The sequence below is a fragment of the Salmo trutta genome, chromosome 19 (genome assembly GCF_901001165.1).
Source record: "Salmo trutta chromosome 19, fSalTru1.1, whole genome shotgun sequence".
Classification (NCBI taxonomy): Eukaryota; Metazoa; Chordata; class Actinopteri; order Salmoniformes; family Salmonidae; genus Salmo; species Salmo trutta.
In genome coordinates this window covers 41,330,089-41,350,385 of record NC_042975.1, presented here as the reverse complement: position 1 = coordinate 41,350,385, position 20,297 = coordinate 41,330,089, and the positions used below count along the sequence as shown (strand labels likewise).

Here is a 20,297-nt window from a genome sequence, read left to right as displayed (position 1 = left end):
GTTTATTTACTCTTCTAGGGTAACAAGTAATGACAGAAGAAAATTATAGACAAGTTTAATAACAAATAGCCTACCAAAATGTTGGAACATAAGAAGAAAACATGTAAAAAAAAAGAATACCGGCATCTCTGACTGTACAGTGCGGGCCTCAGATTTTCACTTCTCTTACAGTCAGGTGGTAACATGAGTTATCAGCAATTGCAGGCAGGTGAACAAACAGCTGATCTGTGCATCACTAACACATACACACACACACATTTGCACACGACCTCATTAATCTTGCATCTCCTTTTATCTATACTGAACAAAAACATAAAGCAAAATGTAAAGTGTTGGTCCCATGTTTCATGAACTGAAATAAAAGATCGCTGAAATATTCCATATGCACAAAAAGCTTATTTCTCTCAAATTTGGTGCACAAATTTGTTTACACACCTGCTTTACATACCTTTGCCAAGATAATCCATCCACCTGACAGGTGTGGCATATCAAGAAGCTGATTAAACAGCATGATCATTACACAGGTTCACCTTGTGCTGGGGGCAATATAAGGCCACTATATTGTGTGGTTTTGTCACACAATACAATGCCACAGATGTCTCAAGTTTTGCGGAAGCATGCAATTGGCATGTGCCCTTACACCTTTACAGGTGTAAGGGCAAGAAAGAGGAAGATAGTCATTGTATGTAAAGAATGTAAGAGGGCGATTGGGTTTCTTTTGATAAACATTAATTTCACTCGCTCAACTCCTGTAACTGTGGTGAAAAACCTTGCACACCCCAGAGATAGCTAGGAACGTACATCACCCCTCTCCACCCCCTTCCCTTCCCTCTCCTCTCTTTTCCTTGCCTCCATATCCCTCTACTTCCCCCCGACTCTCTGAAGTCAGCTCCCTCTCTCCACATCCCCTGCTCTCTCTCTCACTCTCTCCACACTGATCTATGACGCTGAGCTGACATAGCCGCGTGGTGAAGCTGTCATCTCTCTCCTCGGAAAGTGTTTTTCTATCGACTGCTGCTTCCAGAGCTGCCTGCCTGCCTGTGTGTGAGGATTAGAGCCGTCTACGTTACTTCTCTCCTCTCTCCTCTCCGCTCTCCTCTCTCCACGCGCAAACCTGACATTCCTCCACACGTCTCAACCATTGGCTTCATTTATCTCTCTTTCACTCTCTTTCCACTGCTCGCTTCACTGTTACACTGTACTCGTGCCTCTCTCACACTCACACACTCTCTCTCATTCTCTCACTCTCCATCCCCTGCGCTCATACCTCTGGACTGGTGTGTTTTCCTCTCCTGCATGGACGTCTCCTCTGAGTGAACACATTGTGGTGAAAGAGCAGGCTTTCACCACCATGAACACCATCAACACCACTGTCTCCATCAGCACCATCACCACCACTATAATCAGCACCAGCTTTACCTGCATCTGTTTCAGCCTTCAGAGAGAAAAAGAGAAATAGAGAGAGAGAGGGAGAGAGTATTGTGTGAAACAGAGCAAGTGAGGGAGAGCTCCACGCTGTGTGACTCTGCTCAGCCAGCTCTGTCCTCAAGCTGTCCTGTGCAGTGCTGTCTAAGAGGATCCTCTGGAAAGGGACTTCACAACGCTTCTACAGCGCTCTGGTGATGTGATTGTGGATACAGCAGCTCTGTCTGCAAGGAGACACAGTCTCTCCATCGCATGGTGGACAGACCCAAGAGAAACAGCCAACTGCCAACTAAGAACAAAGGAAAACACCCTTTATCAACATCAACTTGGGGATACCATGAATGTGTCTGCAGAGGCACCTGGGAACTGGAACTGATGTGGATGGAACTGAGGGTGTAGCAGACAGAGTGGGACCGTCCCACACACATCTCCCATGCTGCCCTCCCTGTGATTGGTGAGACTGCTGGGTGGAGACAGTAGTGTCCCACAGTGGAACCTACCCAGAGTGTGTGTGTGAGGAGACCCAGGTGCCAGACTGAGCCCTGAGATGTCACCCAGGACCAGGTGTGGATGTGGATGTGTGTCTGCTTGTGAACTTGCTCTGATTCTCTTCCTGCTCCTGGGAGGACCAGAGGTCAGCCTGCAGGGCAGGGCGCCAGGCAGACACAGGAACAAGGGAGGTAAGTCACACAGAAGTCCAGACGGTCTCTGGATCTGTTGACTTCTGTGTAAGAGATCATGCTTCTGTTCTAGGCTGTGATGTTTTGAGGATTGGCGATCTGCTGTGAGTTTGTGGCGATGGTGATAAAGTCAGTCAATTGGGAGCAGTGGATCCTTTTTCCATCTCCCTCTGATTAGAATATATGGAATTAAGATTCTTGTTCTGTATCACACCACTGGCATGAATATGAGCCGATGGCCTATGTTTTCTTTCATATCTCTCTGACACTTGTTTCTGTTTATTGAACTGTTTTAAAGAGGTTAGTAAGAACATTTGGAGGGGTGTGTGGGAAAGCCCTGGTGTCCATGTTTCTGATCATAGTTTTGGACCACTGCTTTGTACCAAGTTCAAGAATTGCTATTGTCCTTGAATGATTTCAAAGTCTATACTTGAGCCATTTTGATTCCATAGCAGATGTTGCATAGTGCAGTGATTTTGCATGATCTTCTCTGAGGTGAGGTGGGTGGACTCCATCTCTTTCAGTCCCTGTGTGTGGCCGTAGCTCCCATGATGCTGGAGTACAGAGGTCTGGCCTGGCAGAGAGAACTCAGTGTGTAACACCCATGTGCCTGTGCCATGTCATGATAGGGACCATGCAGAACAGATGCATTAATGAGAGGCCACACATCTCCCAGCTAACCCCCGGGGCTCTGCCTGGTCTGGTGTCACCTTCCCCAGGGCCACCCCTATCTCCCTGTGTGTTGCTGCTGATATGGCTTGGACTGCCTCCCTACAACTGTGCCCAATGGCTGAGCAGGGGTGGTAGTGACCCATCCTACCCAGCACCTCTCATCCACCTCACTACCTAATCCTGTTTGTTGGATTATTGCTCCTCTCTTATCTCCCTGTTGGCTCTAGCCCCCACCCCCTCATTTGCCTGGCAGCACAGTGCAGTGCCCGTCTTCAAAGGACCAGTGGTGGAACTCACTCTGATCCCCTTAACCAAATTTTCTGTCCGTTTCCTCTCTTTCCTCCCTCTCTTCTTCATGTCCCCCCCTCACCCCTGCACTCATCCCTCTGCTGGTAGGAGATTCATGTGTATTTAGATGACATTGTTATCCAGGGTGACTTACAAAGCGTTTCTGCAAACTACTGTGTAGCACACAGGTAAATATTTTTAGATGTCTCCATATAGATTATTATGATTGCCGTGAGCACATGGAAATACACTGAAAACACATACCCTCCAACTGCCAGGAGAACCCGGGCTAGTTGAGCAAAGTGTTCCTGAGGTTGGAACCTTCTCTGAGAGCTGTGCACTTCACTATGTCTTCTAGCTACATGTATTGTACCAATCTATGCAGCCTTCAATAGACAGCTCAGCTCGCTGAGAATGACAGCTCTGATGTTCTCCCTATCTTCCACCCGCTGCTATAGAGCGAGAGAGGACTGCTCTTTACCTCAGCCCTCATGGCAGTGTGGGTGGAGGTGGAGGAACAGAGTAAACGGGGCAGAACCAGGGGAGGATGGAGGGGATGTAAAGGAGGTTGTTACTGTGGCTCCTCTGCCCTCCCTGCCTGCTGTAACACTTCATTTTAAGGGGTCCTTGTTACAGTGTTATTACATGTGTAATTACACTGTAACACACATTGTAGTTAATTGTAATAACTAATAGTTACGCTGTAAAACAGCATGTACAGTTATTGGTGGTAATTACTGAGGTGTAACAATGAACGCTTGTTACCAGGCTTGTTACAAAATGGGAAAGTTCCCACTAAATTCACCAATTTAACGTGTTGTTTCTTCTCAGCTGAATTCCGATTCAGTAATAACTATCACAAGGTTGTAATCTCTTGTTGACAGATGTGCTGGGCGTCCAGAGATTACATAGGCTCTAATTACCAACCCGTGAATGCACACTTCAAAAATTCCACTCAATGTTGTTGCTAGCAGTTGACCCCCAGAAGTATATAATCTGGGTTGATTTGGTTGAGTTCACAAAAACAGATCAGATATAGCTCAACCTCACTGACTGGGGTCTACCATACTGGTGTCATCCTCAAGTGGGAGGATAAACACACAAGTACGCCACAGAGTACATGTCAAATCTGCATAACTACAGTGTAATTACTAGGTGTTACACAGGATTTGGCTAGTGTCTTGAGGGGTACATACTTCAAATTTCACATGTGAAACCATGTCTTTTTGGAACACTTGATGATATTTCACATGTGGATTTTCACGTGATCACAAAACCTTTCAAATGTTCATATGTGAATATTTTTCAGATGAGATTTGACAGGTGATGCCCTGCAAACAGAAATGAGTCGTTACGATAAAAATACAAGTGCTTGTAATTAACATACACTGTTTTTTTGAAAGTACATATTTGACATAGATGATTACATGTTGTTTGTTTATTTACACAGTAGTTATTATTCAACATTTCCTCACCTAGGATTTGAACACACAACTTCTTGGTTCCCGGCATTCTGATCTTCCTGCTACGCCACGTGTGTGTCAATGACTCATTTCACCTGTATTCTTACACTTTGGACTTCAAAGTAAAGCTTTCTTAAAAATACACTCGAGAAAACTATTATATTATCATGCTACAGACTTTGTGGCAAAGCAGCAAGATCAGTGTACCACAAATCCAGTTCAAATCCCAGGTAGGGTCATATTGAAAAGTCAGTACTAAGTGATCATGTCAAATGTAATCATATTGTCATTGATTAAAGATTTGTACATTATTTTAGCTGAACAGCGTACCACTTACTCTTTAAAAAAAAACATACCATTTCATTCCCTTGCAAAAACAAAGCACATGTGAAATCACATTAGCACTGTTTTCACATGTTGAGCTGAAATTTCCGCATGTGAAAACAAAAGAGTTGTGTAGGTTACTTTCTAAATGTAATCCGTTACAGTTACTAGTTCCTGTCCAAAATTGTAATCAGTAATCACTTTTGGATTACCCAAACTCTAACATAATCTGATTACATTCCATTACTTTTAGATTACTTTCCCCTTAAGAGACATTAGAAGAAGACAAAAATGTCTGTTACCAAATGAACGAGATGTATTGCAGGATAAATCAATGTTAAAGTTTACATAGCTGGATGTTCCATTTTATTTATGGGTTTGTTATGTAGGCTTCTTCTAACCCATCGCTTTCTACTACATAGAATAATACGATTCAATTATATCTTTATTTAACTAGGCAAGTCAGTTAAGAACAAATTCTTATTATCAATGACAGCCTAGGAACAGTGAGTTAACTGCCTTGTTCAGGGGCAGAACAACAGCTTTTTATCTTGTCAGCTCAGGGATTCGATCTTGCAACCTTTCGGTTACAAGTCCAACACTCTAACCACTAGGTTACCTTCCGCCTCATTAAAATCCAAACTGTATCAGAATTCCAGTCATTCGAATAAATGTTATACCCCTTGATCTTCAAGAATAGGACTTGGAAATATGGAAGTATATATTAGCCAAATTATTTTACCTGAGCATGAGCCCAAAACTAAGGATTTATTAGCCAGCCCTACTCTGTTGTTATGGAGGACTGATTGGGCTCATTGAATCGAGTTGAATAAATGCTGCGCTCATGGAATGGCATGCTTTGAGCACCACTAAAAAGTGCTATTTACATGTGAAAAATGAATGCCATATGCTGCATTTGCTATAGGCCTATTGTTTACCTTTTAGTTGGTGTCACTTTGATATCTTGATAATATGCAGCTGTTTAAAGGGCAAATCCACAGATGAAACAATAACGAAAAGGACGCCCCACCTCTGTTTTGGTAAAAAGCTGAGGGATGGGCCTGGATAAATGTAACCACTCTCAGATTAATAGACAGAGCTATGGATGCAAGGACCGACCATCCAAGATATACAAATGATTGTATTAACCATATTATGAGGCTATACAGTGTGTGTTTATATTTACAATGTTTACAAACATTGGAGTGAAACAAGCTTACATTTTGGGTTGTCATGGATTGTGACAGTTGAACTAACCTCATGAGGCATTTATAAGATATATTCTTCAAGAATCAATGGAAACATACACTACCGTTCAAAATTTTAGGGTCACTTAGAAATTGACTTGTTTTTGAAAGAAAAGCACATTTTTTGTCCATTAAAATAACATCAAATTAATCAGAAATACCGTGTAGACATTAATGTTGTAAATGACTGTTGTAGCTGGAAATGGCAGATTTTTTATGAGATATCTACATAGGCCTACAGAGGCCCATTATCAGCAACCATCACTCCTGTGTTCCACTGACACGTTGTGTTAGCTAATCCAAGTTTATAATTTTAAAAGGCTAATTGATCATTAGAAAACCCTTTTGCAATTATGTTAGCACAGCTGAAAACTGTTGTACTGATTAAAGAAGCAATAAAACTGGCCTTCTTTAGACTAGTTGAGTATCTGGAGCATCATCATTTGTGGGTTCGATTACAGGCTAAAAAGGGCCAGAAACAAAGACTTTCTTCTGAAATTCATCAGTCTATTCTTGTTCTGAGAAATGAAGGCTATTCCATGCGAGAAATTGCCAAGAAACTGAAGATCTCGTACAACGCTGTGTACTACTCCCTTCATAGAACAGAGCAAACTGTCTCTAACCAGAATAGAAAGAGGAGTGGGAGGCCCAACTGAGGAAGACGACAAATTACATTAGATTGTCTAGTTTGAGAAACAGATGCCTCACAAGTCCTCAACTGGCAGCTTCATTAAATAGTACCCGCAAAACACCAGTCTCAACGTCAACAGTGAAGAGGTACTCCGGGATGCTGGCCTTCTAGGCAGAGTTCCTCTTCCCAGTGTCTGTGTTCTTTTGCCCATCTTAATCTTTTCTTTTTATTGGCCAGTCTGAGATATGGCTTTTTCTTTGCAACTCTGCCTAGAAGGCCAGCATCCGGGAGTCGCCCCTTCACTGTTGATGTTAAGACTGGTGTTTTGTGGATACGATTTGATGAAGGGCGGCAGGCAGCCTAGTAGTTAGAGCATTAGACTAGCAACCAGAAGGTTGGAAGATTGAATCCCCGAGCTGACAATGTAAAAATCTGTCTTTCTGCCCCTGTACAAGGCAGTTAACCCACTGTTCCAAAGCTGTCATTGAAAATAAGAACTTGTTCTTAACTGACTTGCCTAGTTAAATAAAGTAAAAAATAAATAAATGCACCATTGATTCTTGAAGAATATAACGTATAAATGCCTCATGATGTTAGTTCATGAGTTTGTTTCATCCATTTTTGAACTTTGACTGTGAAAAAAATTGATGTAGCAATCGCCCCTTTAAGTCTATCAAAAGTGTGTATCAGCATGAATTAGATTGAGCAATAAAAGCCCCGGGTTTATTCCATAGGCTGGGATTCGCACTATGCAGCTGTTGCAAGAGCACATTTTTCACTGGTTGTCCACTGGTTTCAAAAATAATGATTGATAGGCAGCTTAAACTTCTTGAATTCAACCATTATTGGGTTCAAATACACATTTAGATTTATGACCAGCCATCACAACAACCACAATCCGTAAGGCGCAAATAGCTAAATGAGAGAGCAGCAGTATGATTCACATCAATGCGCTATGTAGATATCAATAATAAGTGATATCCGTATCGCCGTAGACTACACCACTGCTGTCATCCTTACCTCCAAGCCTTTATTCAAGTTGGATAATCTTTGAATGCTGACAGCAGTCGCACCATTGGAAGACATAGTTTAGACCGTAGCCTACAAAAGCCTATTCCTGCTCTTTTCCCACGATCCATCAAACACATTTGGTGTGTCATCATAGTGGTCTCTGACTTGTGGTCAGACTCGCTCAGGTGGAACAAACTTAAACTTGAACCTTTTTCAATGCTGATTTGAATGTCATTGAGAAAACAGAGAAGTGTCAACAACAAAAAAAATTGTAAACATCCTTTCTGAATTTAAAAGTAATCTTTGAAGTAATCATTTTGTTTTTCAAAAGCTTTGGTAATCTCATTACAATAGTTTTGCTGGTAACGTAACAGATTACAGTTACCGTTTTTTGTAATCTGTTACTCCCCAACCCTGTTCACATGTGAAACCATATGTTCACATGTACTAAATGTAGAGTTCACATGTTAACACCTGTTCACAAGAGAGGAGAAAAACATGTTTTCACCTCACATGTGAAAATCGAAATTGCATTTTCCCATGTAAAAAAGGAAATTTTGCAAGCCCATGTTGTCACATTTATTTCACTAAATCATGTTTTCACATGTGTACTTTCATATTATCACGTGTTGCTTTTACATGTTGTCACGTTTTAGCGCCTTAACTTGACATAAGATGAAGTGAAATTCATGTGGTTTTTCTGTAAGGGACACCGGCGGAAGCCTGGCCTCTGCTAACAGCTGATCCCCCTTCTGCTCCCCTTGCCTCCCCGGAGACTGACTTACTGAGGGGGGCCTACCTGGAGGGAGAGGGAGAGAGGAAGAGAGAGGGGGGCGAGGTGAGAAAGGAAGAGTTAGGATGTGGGAACAATAACACTAGATGATGATGACTGTAACAACATAGATATGAAATACGATGGTCTGAATCATGAAGAGGTTTGTATAAATCATCCAAGTCAATAGGAGACTTTTGCATGAAACTTGTGTTGCAAGTGATTTCGAGTCCTAAGTATGCAAATAATGCAAAGCTAGTGAATAATGAATAGTTAAGTGTTTCTTTTTGATATGGTTCTCTGTGCAGTCTCTAAAACACTGATATTTTGATCTGACATAAAAGCAGTTAAGACCTGGGAAGGATTTTCCAGAGAATTAAACAATCAGGACTATCTTGTTACACATCACTCATTACATTTGAGTAATGCAAAGATAAATCGTTGTTATTATATATTATAGGAAAAATATTTGGTCAGTGAATAATCATTTGCATTGTGTAGCATGAAGTTTGTAGTCCATATACCTGAGCAGGATGTGGTATCAAGGCGGTGGAATCGAACCGTACTGTATCTCCATCCATATCTTTCTCTACCACTCTGTTAGAGTCTGGCCTGCAGGGCAGCATTACAAACATGCTTGCCAACAGTAGATGAGAGCCAAACAGAATCTCCCCTGATCTTTTCTGATGTTTTAAAATCATAAACAGTGGTATTCTTTCTGAGTAATTCTATTAATACAGTACATTTATAGAACTCCTGCCAACATTGGAGATGAAATAGTAGAACATCTCATTTAGTGTTCACCTTGTTGACTGGCTGGATGTGGAGATGCTCTGGTGCAGTTCCTTGCTCTGTGCTAGAGTATGATGAGCATGATGTAGTAACACTATGCCAAGCTCCATCTTTGCTGTGCTCCTTTATGGCCATCGTGATAGGAGTCATTGTTATGAGTTAAGAGCCAATCTGACCCTGGTGTGATGACCTGGCCCTTCCCTCGGGAGGGTCTCATGGCTAGCAGAGTCCAGTTATCATAGTAACATGATGGGATTGACTAGTTAGCCAGACATGCATACCTCTCATCTCCTCAACCCCATCCTCCCTTATCCCTCCAACTCCTGGTAATCCTAATGTTACAGCCGTCAGAAACAAATAGAGCACATAAAACCAACAAGTATCATTCTCTGTTCTTGGATCTGAATTAACTCAACCGCAAAAGAGAAGAAAAAGCGAGAAAAAGACTGCTCATGACCCATCCAGAAACATTGGGGAAAAAATTGAAAGGTGGAAGAGTGACGCCAAAATGGCTACCGGTCTCATGGACTGGTAAAGTCAGGTAAGTGTTGGGTTGTGTATTTAGCCTGCTAGCTACGTTAGCTGCTAACTAATGTTCAAGCTAGCTAACAAGGCTACTTAGCTAGCTAGAATATTCTGTATTCGGACTGTTTTGTACTCAAAGGAATCTAACGATAGCATCATGTAGCTACACTGCATAAACCCCACAAGATGCCCAATGCCTTAATTTCAACTAGCATTAGCTAGCTAAAGCTAGATATGCAAATTCTTGACATTATAGTATGTTTAGTTTCTAGATGATAATGCTAGCTAGCTAGGTTGTCGACGGCATTTTCATTCCTGGACCACCCCAAAATATGCATATAGCTATAACAATCGGTACAGCAACATCACACACACAAGTATTTCTCAGGGAGATACTGGTGGAGACAGTCTGAGACAGTTTGTCATCACTTCCTGCTCGTCCACTCCTCCTCACCAACACTGTCATCGCTCAGCTGTGGTTGTTAATTAGCCCCCTCTGCCCAGTCTGTGTGTTTGGCCTAATGAGGATGGACAGGTCTCAGATCAGTAGAAGTGACAGTTAGGGACTGCCGGGTGTGTATGTTCGACATTACTGCCCGCGATCCATGCCTCCACGTCCATCATGTCCTCACTGACCTCACTAAACAAATAGCCCCAGTGGTTGGCTAGCTGCTCAGTGACATGCTCTTTGTGTAATTTTAGTCAAACTGCGGAGGCAGCATGGCTGATGGCTTTTACTATTCACACTGATGTGACAGTGGCAGGAGATAATTATGACATGACATCAAAACAGAACTGTTTGTGTGTGCATGTATTTCCTGTATTGGTGGCCCATTTTTCTGCCCAACCGCTGAAAAAGGGGATGACACATGGTATGACATGTGCTACTCATCTTGCATAAATCACTGTAAAGGACTAGAATATGATGTGAGGCTGTGCCAGTGCCATCAGAGGCTTGTTCTGTTGAAGGTTGTAGTTCTGCACACCTGGCGTTGTCCATGGTCTAGAGCAGAGTGAATCATCTCTAGCTGGTATCTGTTTTCCTCTGTGTCACCCATTCCACTCAAACTCATTGTGCACATCTGTCACTATTTCTATGATTAGCCAACAACCTGATATCTTACCCAACCAGATGTGGCTTGAATGGCCAATCCAAGAGAAGTAGGTTCCATAACTTACTGTACTTCAGCATCTGCTTTGAGCCCAGCAGAGGTCGGGTGAGCAGGTTAAAGCATGTTGAGGGTAAAACATGAAGATGAAGGTGTCTATTTATTCCATGCGGGGTTGTAATCTGGCTGTCGTCAGGGTAACCTTGACCATCCTAATGGAGGACCTCTAAATGAGGGACTAACTCTCACAGCCCCGCTACACGTTGTCAGGTCACATTTGTCTGCGACTCGCCTCCTCAGCCACAACCTTATCATGTTGCATCGCCCAGTTTATTGTCTGCTTCATCATACTCAGATCTGCTGTGTGCACAGGCCCCTATCTCTGAATATGTAATGGCTGGGACTGGTTCTCTCTCTACAATTTATGCAAGGAATGTCAATAAGACCCGGACCTCTTTCGAAGATGGCCCCAGTAGTATCTGTCCCAGCATGCCATGCTCTGCTAACCAGCTGTGAAAATAAAGCAGGCTCAGGCACTAAGATAGGGCTCTACCTGTGCACAGTACATGCCCCTTTGCCCTTCCAGTCTCCAAAGTGCCATTTTGGGTGGTGGTAGAATTTCCCCACATTCTTTGGGGGGGTATAAATATTTTGTCATTGTTGTTCGGGACCCACTGCCTGCTACTGCCCGCAAGTCTACCTGACTAATTCAAGTTCGTCACCCGCCACCCTGTCCGTTGGTTGTGCCTGTTGATCTGCCCTGTACAGGGCTCGTGCACACCCAGTTGTGCCTGTTTCAAATCTGCCCTGTATGGAGAATGCACTCCACCAGTATCCAAACATCATCCAGCAGCTTGAGAGCTGCGGTCACCAGTCGAGTGTGTGTAGCTAGCTACATAGTTTAAATATTAACAGTACTGCCACAGCAGCATAACATTTGATGACGCTTGATTTAGCCTACATCATTATCAATATTCGGTCTGGCTGGCTTAGAGAGGCAGAAAGACATAGAGAGGACCAGTCCACCCCTTCTTCAGTCGGGGGTTGCACATGTGTGTCATTGCAGCAGCAACACAGGTAGTTTAGACTATAGCTAACCACCATATACTAAAATATCCACACAAGACACTAGCCAGACAGCCATATATCATGAGTAAGACGATTATAAATATTCTACTATCTGATAAGAGCATTGAAGATAAATCACAATCAGTAAAATAAAACGAGCTAGTTAACTAGCAGATTTACATCAATCATCAACATCAATGATCAGCCGATAACCCAACTTCATTTCCTGATGTCAATCATGTGTTTAGGAGACACTGTAATTAGCTTTCTTATAATTTATGATGATCAGTGAGTGTGTTGTTGCATAAATAAATAGGGCTATGGTCAAAAATGTTTTTGTTTTTTGCAACAGAGGCATTTGGTATGTTATGAATTTTGAGATATGAATTATGAAAGTCCTTTATGAAAGAGAGAGAGAGAGAGAAAGAGATTTCTCACTAAGGTTTTCCTTGACACAATCTCTATTTCTGGCTTGAGAAGATGACTCACGTAGGAGCCACTGATGTGATGATATGGTATAGAGAACTTCACCTTCACTGATATGATAAGGATGTTTTTATTTGGCCACATTACAGCACCCCAGAATTGCTCTGCACATTATGCTAAATCATTCACAAAACATTTGGACATAGCACTCCCAGTCTTAGAGCCTGTGCCAGTGTATTACCAAATTCAAAACAAAGAGCATTCTTCATGATGTGAGGATGGAACAAACACTGTATCGTAATCGGCTCATTCAAAAGTACCGCGTTGAACCATTTTCCAAGTGAAATGAGCTTCTTAGGCACGCTAAGAAAATGAGTTTTCTTTGGAAAACATTCAGTGGAGATACAAAAGAATTAGGCTAATTCCGAATTTGTAGGCATAAGCTTTTCTGTTTTTCTCTTTTCTTTTGAAGCCTAAATTGTCTGGCATTCCTACTTCGACATGCCAATGCAGGAAGAATGTGAGGGTAAAGCAGGAGAGACAGCATGACTTGCTGTGTGTGTTTTTCCTTTAATATCTTCCGTTAAAACAGTGAGCAGACTCCATGGCCAACATATACAGTCCTATTTTATGGATTAGGCAATGGGTCTTGAGGGTATGACTGGCTACTGAAGCATAAAAAGTGTCAAAAGTGTCAGTCTTTTTTGTGGCTCGTTTGGCTAAAAACATACAAACGATTCGCTGTGGAAACAAAATCCAGTCGTTCCTGCCAAACACATTTAATGCTTCAGGGTTTATGTATGCATCTTTTTGTTTCCAAACTGGGCTTCGAACGAAAATGAAATGGCGTTTTGCTATAAAAATGTATTTGGATTACAGTTATACAATCATAATTAGTCACATCATTGTCATATTTGGCTATGACATCAGAGTGGTGGCATGTTGTTGTCAATCTAAGACAAAGTCACTAGAAGTGTGGTAGCACATGACCCTTGTTTGACCATCCAGTAATTGGAGTAGTGTTCTACTGACTACTGTGTCTTGCTCTTGTCAATATGTTTGAGAAACATTTTCAGTTTCTCATGCACTAGCTTTTTCTCCTTGTGTGTCATTAGACTACCTGTCAACATACAGTATATACATGTATATCCATATTCATGATGATGTGAATAGAATGGCATCTGCTCATCCACTCCCATGCCGTTGTCCAGTGGTCTCCAGCTTGAAATTCTAAGCAGTGTGTTGTGAGCTCATATCAGCCTGTCATCATCAGGGGGGAATTTCGGAGACTACAGGCCACAGGAGTTTAGTGGCACCTATATTGGGAAGGTGGTAATAGCTGGAGAGGAATAGGTTGAATGGTATCAAATACATCAAACACAAGGTTTCCATGTGTTTGGTGACATTCCATTCACTCCATTTCGGCCGTTCTCCCCTCAGCAGCCTCTACTGCTAGAGGCTGCCCACTGGCAAAGGTGTAATGTTAAATAGGTCATCGTGTTTGAAGATGAATATTTCATGGAGCATACAGGGAGATGACCCCTGAGCTCAGCAGAGAGCCTGCCAGGCAGCCAGCTCCCTCTGCTCTGTTTTATGGAGTCTCCTGTTTGTATTGAGTATTGTACAATGGTAGTGATAATTAAGAGGAAGTTGCTGCTATTCAAGACAGGGTTCAGATTACTGGTGAACTCTCTCTACTAGCTGGACTGTGGACGCCTAATTAACCAATTTATTTGAAAGCAGAGCATTCCAAATTATTCTGTACGTAAATCCGAGATACTCTATTTAGTATGATATGTGACGTTTCTTATGGTATGTATTCATTTGTGGTTGGCCATCACATATTTCATATGATTTGTTACAAATTCAAATTTGTATTATATGTTACAAATTTTCAACATTTACAATATGTTACGGATTCTAGCTAGGTGACTAACTTTAGCTAGCTGGCTAACATTAGCTAGGATAGGGGTACGGATTGAGGGTTAGGGTTAAGGTTAGGGTTATGTTTAGGAGTTAGGTTAATGTTTAAGGTTAGTGTTAGGGGAAGGGTTAGTTACAAGGGTTAAGGTTAGGGGGAAGGGGAAGTAGTTACAAAGTAGCTTTGGGTTGGTAGACGTTTGCGCTATACACCAACCCAACCACTCTACCTTCGTTTTTGCTTCAAGTAACCACTTGTCTTATGTAACCATATGAAACGTAACATATCATACTAAATGGAGTATCTCTTATTTACAGAATAATACAAAATGCTCTGAGACCAGGTTGCTACTCAAGGTGAGTCATGGATTGGCTGTCTGTGACATATTGTTCCCCCTTACCCAACTATTTTCCACTCACGTATGCACTGGATCATAAAAATGCTGCAAGCATAAACACATGACCATGAATGTAGCACAATACAGTGTGAAGAAGGATGTATTGTGCACAACTCTGTGTGTCTGAATGCGTGCATGCATACGCATGTCTGTGTGCAACACTACATCCAACTCTGCTCACAACACACAGCCAGAACGCTAATGTGGATTCACCTAAATACATAATATGCAACAGCTTTTGGCATCCGATCCCCTCTAGAATGGAGGAGGCATAACCCGTGAACTGTAGTCCATATCCTTCCAGGCAAGTGAGGCCAGAGATAAAGCCTGGAAGGGAGGGAGACAATCAGGGTTGATCTGAATCAGCAGCAGCCAAGTTAAACACAATTACCCAGTCCACCAGGGAGATCCACCGAGGTACACTGTAATTATGTTCCCGTGTTTGAATTAACAGGCCTCTGGTAAAGAGAGAGAGATTGTCCATCCAAGAGACTATTTCTGAACACATAAAGGAGGGAGAGTGAGAGAAATCAGGATGATATTGTGTTGCAGGGTTCAAACTAAGTGCTCTGATTGGTCAATGTTATGCCCAACAATAGCCTGCTATGTCAGACAATAACTGACAAAAGAATAGAGTGACTGGATGCTTATTAGAGCTTACTGAACAAATAGAGGACTGCTGCTAAACTAGGAATCCATTCAGCCAGAGCTTCAGGTCTTAAAATGACAGTGAATATCTTTTTCCTCTAATTTAAGACTGTACATTATGAAATGGAATCTCTGTCCTCACTCTCTCCTCACTCTGTCCGCTCTCCATCACAGTCCTTGTCTTTTCATGAACACATACAGTAGCATAGTTTTGATATCAGAACATCTTCTCTGTCTCTCCACTCTTTACCTGTTAAGTAGAAGGCTGGTATAGAGCAGAACCTATATAGGAAGATGAAGAGCAGGTAAAGCTTTTCTGCTTATCTCCATTTTCTCATTTGAATGGGACTACTATAAGTAAATGCTGTAAGTTTTAGCTGTAAGCTTCTAAAGAGATAAATATGGAGATATCACAATGAACCTCCTCTCACATCCCAACCCCCTCTACTCCCTTCACCAATCCTGGCACTTAGTATGTGTTCTACATACCCTAATCTGTACCATACTCACGGTGGTGCCTTAAGTGCTGACCCACATTGACTGAGGGGGAGAGGGTGTCCACACGTTTCCTCGTCTCTGCCATGTCTGAGCTAGACTTTAATATTGTGGTGCTTTTGTTCTGCTCTCCTCAAGGGAAAAGAGGGGTAGAGATATACCATGGCTGCAGTAGTAGAGAGGCATAAACTACCAGGTGAACTGGACTTTATGTGAAATAAGAGCAGCTGTTTAACAAAACACGCCTGACTCTCTGACCGACGAGGCCAATATGTTTCCATAAAGTTTTCTCACACCATGCCAGCGTGATTCAGAGTGTACTTCATTTTTCTGACTCGTATTATCCATGCGTAATGGGCCCCATTCATCTCTAAAACAATGTGTAAATGAGCTGTTGCTGCCTTGCTGTGCGGAGCGGAGCTCTCTATGGGCGGTCTGTGTGGTGTGGTATGCTGTGGTCTGGTATGCTGTGGTGTAGTATACTGTGATGTGGTATACTGTGATGTGGTATACTGTGGTGTGGTATACTGTGGTGTGGTATACTGTGGTGTGGTATACTGTGGTGTGGTATAAGGTGATGTGGTATACTGTGATGTGGTATACTGTGATGTGGTACACTATGGTGTGGTACACTGTTGTGTAGTATGCTGTCATGTGGTACAGTATACTGTGGTGTGGTATACTGTGGTGTGATATGCTGTCGTGTGGTACAGTATACTGTGGTGTGGTATACTGTGGTGTGGTATACTGTGGTGTGGTATACTGTGGTATGGTATAAGGTGGTGTGGTATACGGTGGTGTGGTATTCTGTGATGTGGTATACTGTGATGCGGTATACTGTGATGTGGTTTACTGTGGTGTGGTATACGGTGGTGTGGTATACGGTGGTGTGGTATACTGTGGTGTGGTATACGATGGTGTGGTTTACGGTGGTGTGGTATACGGTGGTGTGGTATACTGTGGTGTGGTATACGGTGGTGTGGTATACGGTGGTGTGGTATACGGTGGTGCGGTATACTGTGGTGTGGTATACTGTGGTGTGCTATACGGTGGTGTGGTATACGGTGGTGTGGTATACTTTGGTGTGGTACGGTGGTGTGGTATACGGCGGTGTCGTATACAGCGGTGGGGTATACGGCGGTGTGGTATACTGCGGTGTGGTATACGGCGGTGTGCTATACGATGATGTGGTATACGGTGGTGTGGTATACTGTGGTGTGGTATACTGAGGTGTGGTATACTGTGGTGTGGTATACGGTGGTGTGGTATACGGTGGTGTGGTATACGGGGGTGTGGTATACTGAGGTGTGCTATACGATGGTGTGGTTTACGGTGGTGTGGTATACGGTGGTGTGGTATACGGTGGTGTGGTATACTGTGGTGTGGTATACGGTGGTGTGGTATACTGTGGTGTGGTATACGGTGGTGTGGTATACTGTGGTGTGGTATACGGTGGTGTGGTATACTGTGGTGTGCTATACGGTGGTGTGGTATACGGTGGTGTGGTATACTGTGGTGTGGTATACGGTGGTGTGGTATACGGTGGTGTGGTATACGGCGGTGTGGTATATGTGGTGTGGTATACGGTGGTGTGGTATACTGTGGTGTGGTATACGGTGGTGTGGTATACTGTGGTGTGCTATACGGTGGTGTGGTATACGGTGGTGTGGTATACTGTGGTGTGGTATACGGTGGTGTGGTATACGGTGGTGTGGTATACGGCGGTGTGGTATATGTGGTGTGGTATACGGCGGTGTGGTATACTGTGGTGTGGTATACGATGGTGTGGTTTACGGTGGTGTGGTATACGGAGTGTGGTATACTGTGGTGTGGTATACGGTGTTGTGGTATATGTTAGTGTGGTATACGGTGGTGTGGTATTACGGTGGTGTGGTATACGGTGGTGTGGTATACTGTGGTGTGGTATACGGTGGTGTGGTATACGGTGGTGTGGTATACTGTGGTGTGGTATACGGTGGTGTGGTATACTGTAGTGTGGTATACGGTGGTGTGGTATATGTGGTGTGGTATACGGTGTTGTGGTATACTGTGGTGTGGTATACGATGGTGTGGTTTACGGTGGTGTGGTATACGGTAGTGTGGTATACTGTGGTGTGGTATACGGTGTTGTGGTATACGTTAGTGTGGTATACAGGGGTGTGGTATACGGTGGTGTGGTATACTGTGGTTTGAAGGCGAGTCTTCTGCAGACCTGTGGGGCTGACTGATATGTTTCATAACCTAAATAAAACAGAAGAGAGAAGAGATCCAGAGCAATGCTCAGAGGGCTGAGAGGGCTTCTCTACCCAATTTGGGATAAAAGGATCATACGTCCCAATGATACGGTTTTACCTCCCTTCCTCACAGTGTAAATGACTACCGCCCTGTAGCACTCACATCGGTAGCCATGAAGTGCTTTGAAAGGCTGGTCATGGCTCACATCAACACCATCATCCTGGAAACCCTAGACCCACTCCAATTCTCATACTGCCCCAACAGATCTACAGATGAAGCAATCTCAATCGCACTCCACACTGCCCTTTACCACCTGGACAAAAGGAACGCCTATGTGAGAATGCTGTTGATTGACTACAGCTCAGCGTTCAACACTATAGTGCCCACAAAGCTCATCACTTAGCTAAGGACCCTGGGACAAAACACATCCCTCTGCAACTGGATCCTGGACTTCTTGACGGGCCGCCACCAGGTGGTAAGTGTAGGCAACAACACATCTGCCACGCTGATCCTCAACACGGGGCTCCCTCAGGGGTGCGTGCTTAGTCCCTTCCTGTACTCCCTGTTCACCCACGACTGCGTGGCCAAGCACGACTCCAACACCATCATTATGTTTGCTAACGACACAGCAGTGGTAGGACTGATCACCGACAACAATGAGACAGCCTATAGGGAGGAGGTCAGAGACCTGGCAGTGTGGTGCCTGGAAAACAACCTCTCCCTCAACATGAGCAAGACAAAGGAGCTGATCGTGGACTCCAGTAAAAGGAGAGCCAAACACGCCCCCATTCACATTGACAGGGCTCTAATGGAGCGGGTCAAGAGTTTCAAGTTGCTTGGTGTCCACATCACCAACAAACTATCATGTTCCAAACACACCAAGACAGTCGTGAAGAGGGCACTGCAACACCTTTTCACTGTCAGGAAGTGAGAAAAGATTTGTCATTGGTCCCCAGATCCTCTAAAGGTTCTACAGCTGCACCATTGAGAGCATCCTGACCAGTTGCATCACTGCCTGGTATGGCAACTGTTTGGCATCTGACCGTAAGGCGCTACAGAGGGTAGTGTGTACGACCCAGTGCATCACTGGGGCCAAGCTTCCTGCCATCCGGGACCTACATACTAGGCGGTGTCAGAGGAAGGCCCAAAACTGTCAGACTCTAGTCACCCAAGTCATAGACTGTTCTCTCTGCTACCGAACGGCAAGCGGTACCAGAGTGCCAAGTCTCGTTCCTAAAGACTCCTTAATTAACAGCTTCTACCCCCAAGACATAAGACTGGTGAATAATTAATCAAATGGCCACCTAGACTATTTATATTGACCCCCCCTTTGTTTTTACACTACTGCTACTCGATGTTTATTATCTATGCATTGTCATTTTACCCCTACCTACATGTACAAATGACCTCGACTAACCTGTACCCCCACTCATTAACTCGGTATCAGGTACATAGGCTCATTATATTACTTTTTTATGTTACTTTTAATTACATTTTACTTTAGTTTATTTAGTAAATATTTTCTTAACTCTATTTATTGAACTGCATTGTTGGTTAAGGACTTGTAAGTAAGCAATTCATGGTAAGGTCTACACCTGTTGTATTCGGCGCATGTGACAGATAACATTTGATTTGATTTGATTTGCTACAGCTATGATATCGCACTAATGCTTTCCACATGAACGCCACTGCTTTGTAAAATGAATACAGTATATTCACGTTAAATAATGCATGAGGATATTTGAATTGAACCTATTGGCCAAAGGTGATTTTCATCAGTTGTGGAAAAAGTACCCAATTGTCATACTTGAGTAAAAGTAAAGATACCTTAGTAGAAAATTACTCAAGTAAAAGTGAAAGTCACCCAGTAAAATACCACTTGAGTAAAAGCCTAAATGTATTTGTTTTTTATGTACAGTACTTAAACATCAAAAGTAAATGTAATTGCTAAAATATACTTAAGTATCAAAAGTAAAAGTACATTCTATAAATCATTTAAAATGTCTTATATTAAGAAATCCAGACAGCACAAATTTGTATAATTTAAATGTATTTACAAACATAGCATTTGTGTTTAGTCCTGCTTAAGAATGTAGTGGAGTAAAAGTAAAAGTTGTCAAAAATATAAATAGTAAAGTACAGATATCCCCCCAAAATACTTAAGTAGT

At 42.9% G+C, this 20,297-nt stretch overlaps 1 protein-coding gene across 5 annotated transcripts in view; it reads left to right on the top strand.

The window, feature by feature from the left end:
• The first annotated feature begins 1,362 nt into the window (after positions 1–1,362).
• Positions 1,363–20,297, top strand: part of LOC115154594 (roundabout homolog 2) — a 171,129-nt gene continuing 152,194 nt past the window's right edge. For all 5 annotated transcript variants that reach the window (XM_029700991.1, XM_029700993.1, XM_029700990.1 and 2 more), the window contains exon 1: positions 1,363–2,105. In XM_029700991.1, the coding sequence (XP_029556851.1) occupies positions 1,973–2,105 (133 nt within the window). In that variant the 5' untranslated portion in view covers positions 1,363–1,972. The remainder of the gene's footprint in view (positions 2,106–20,297) is intronic.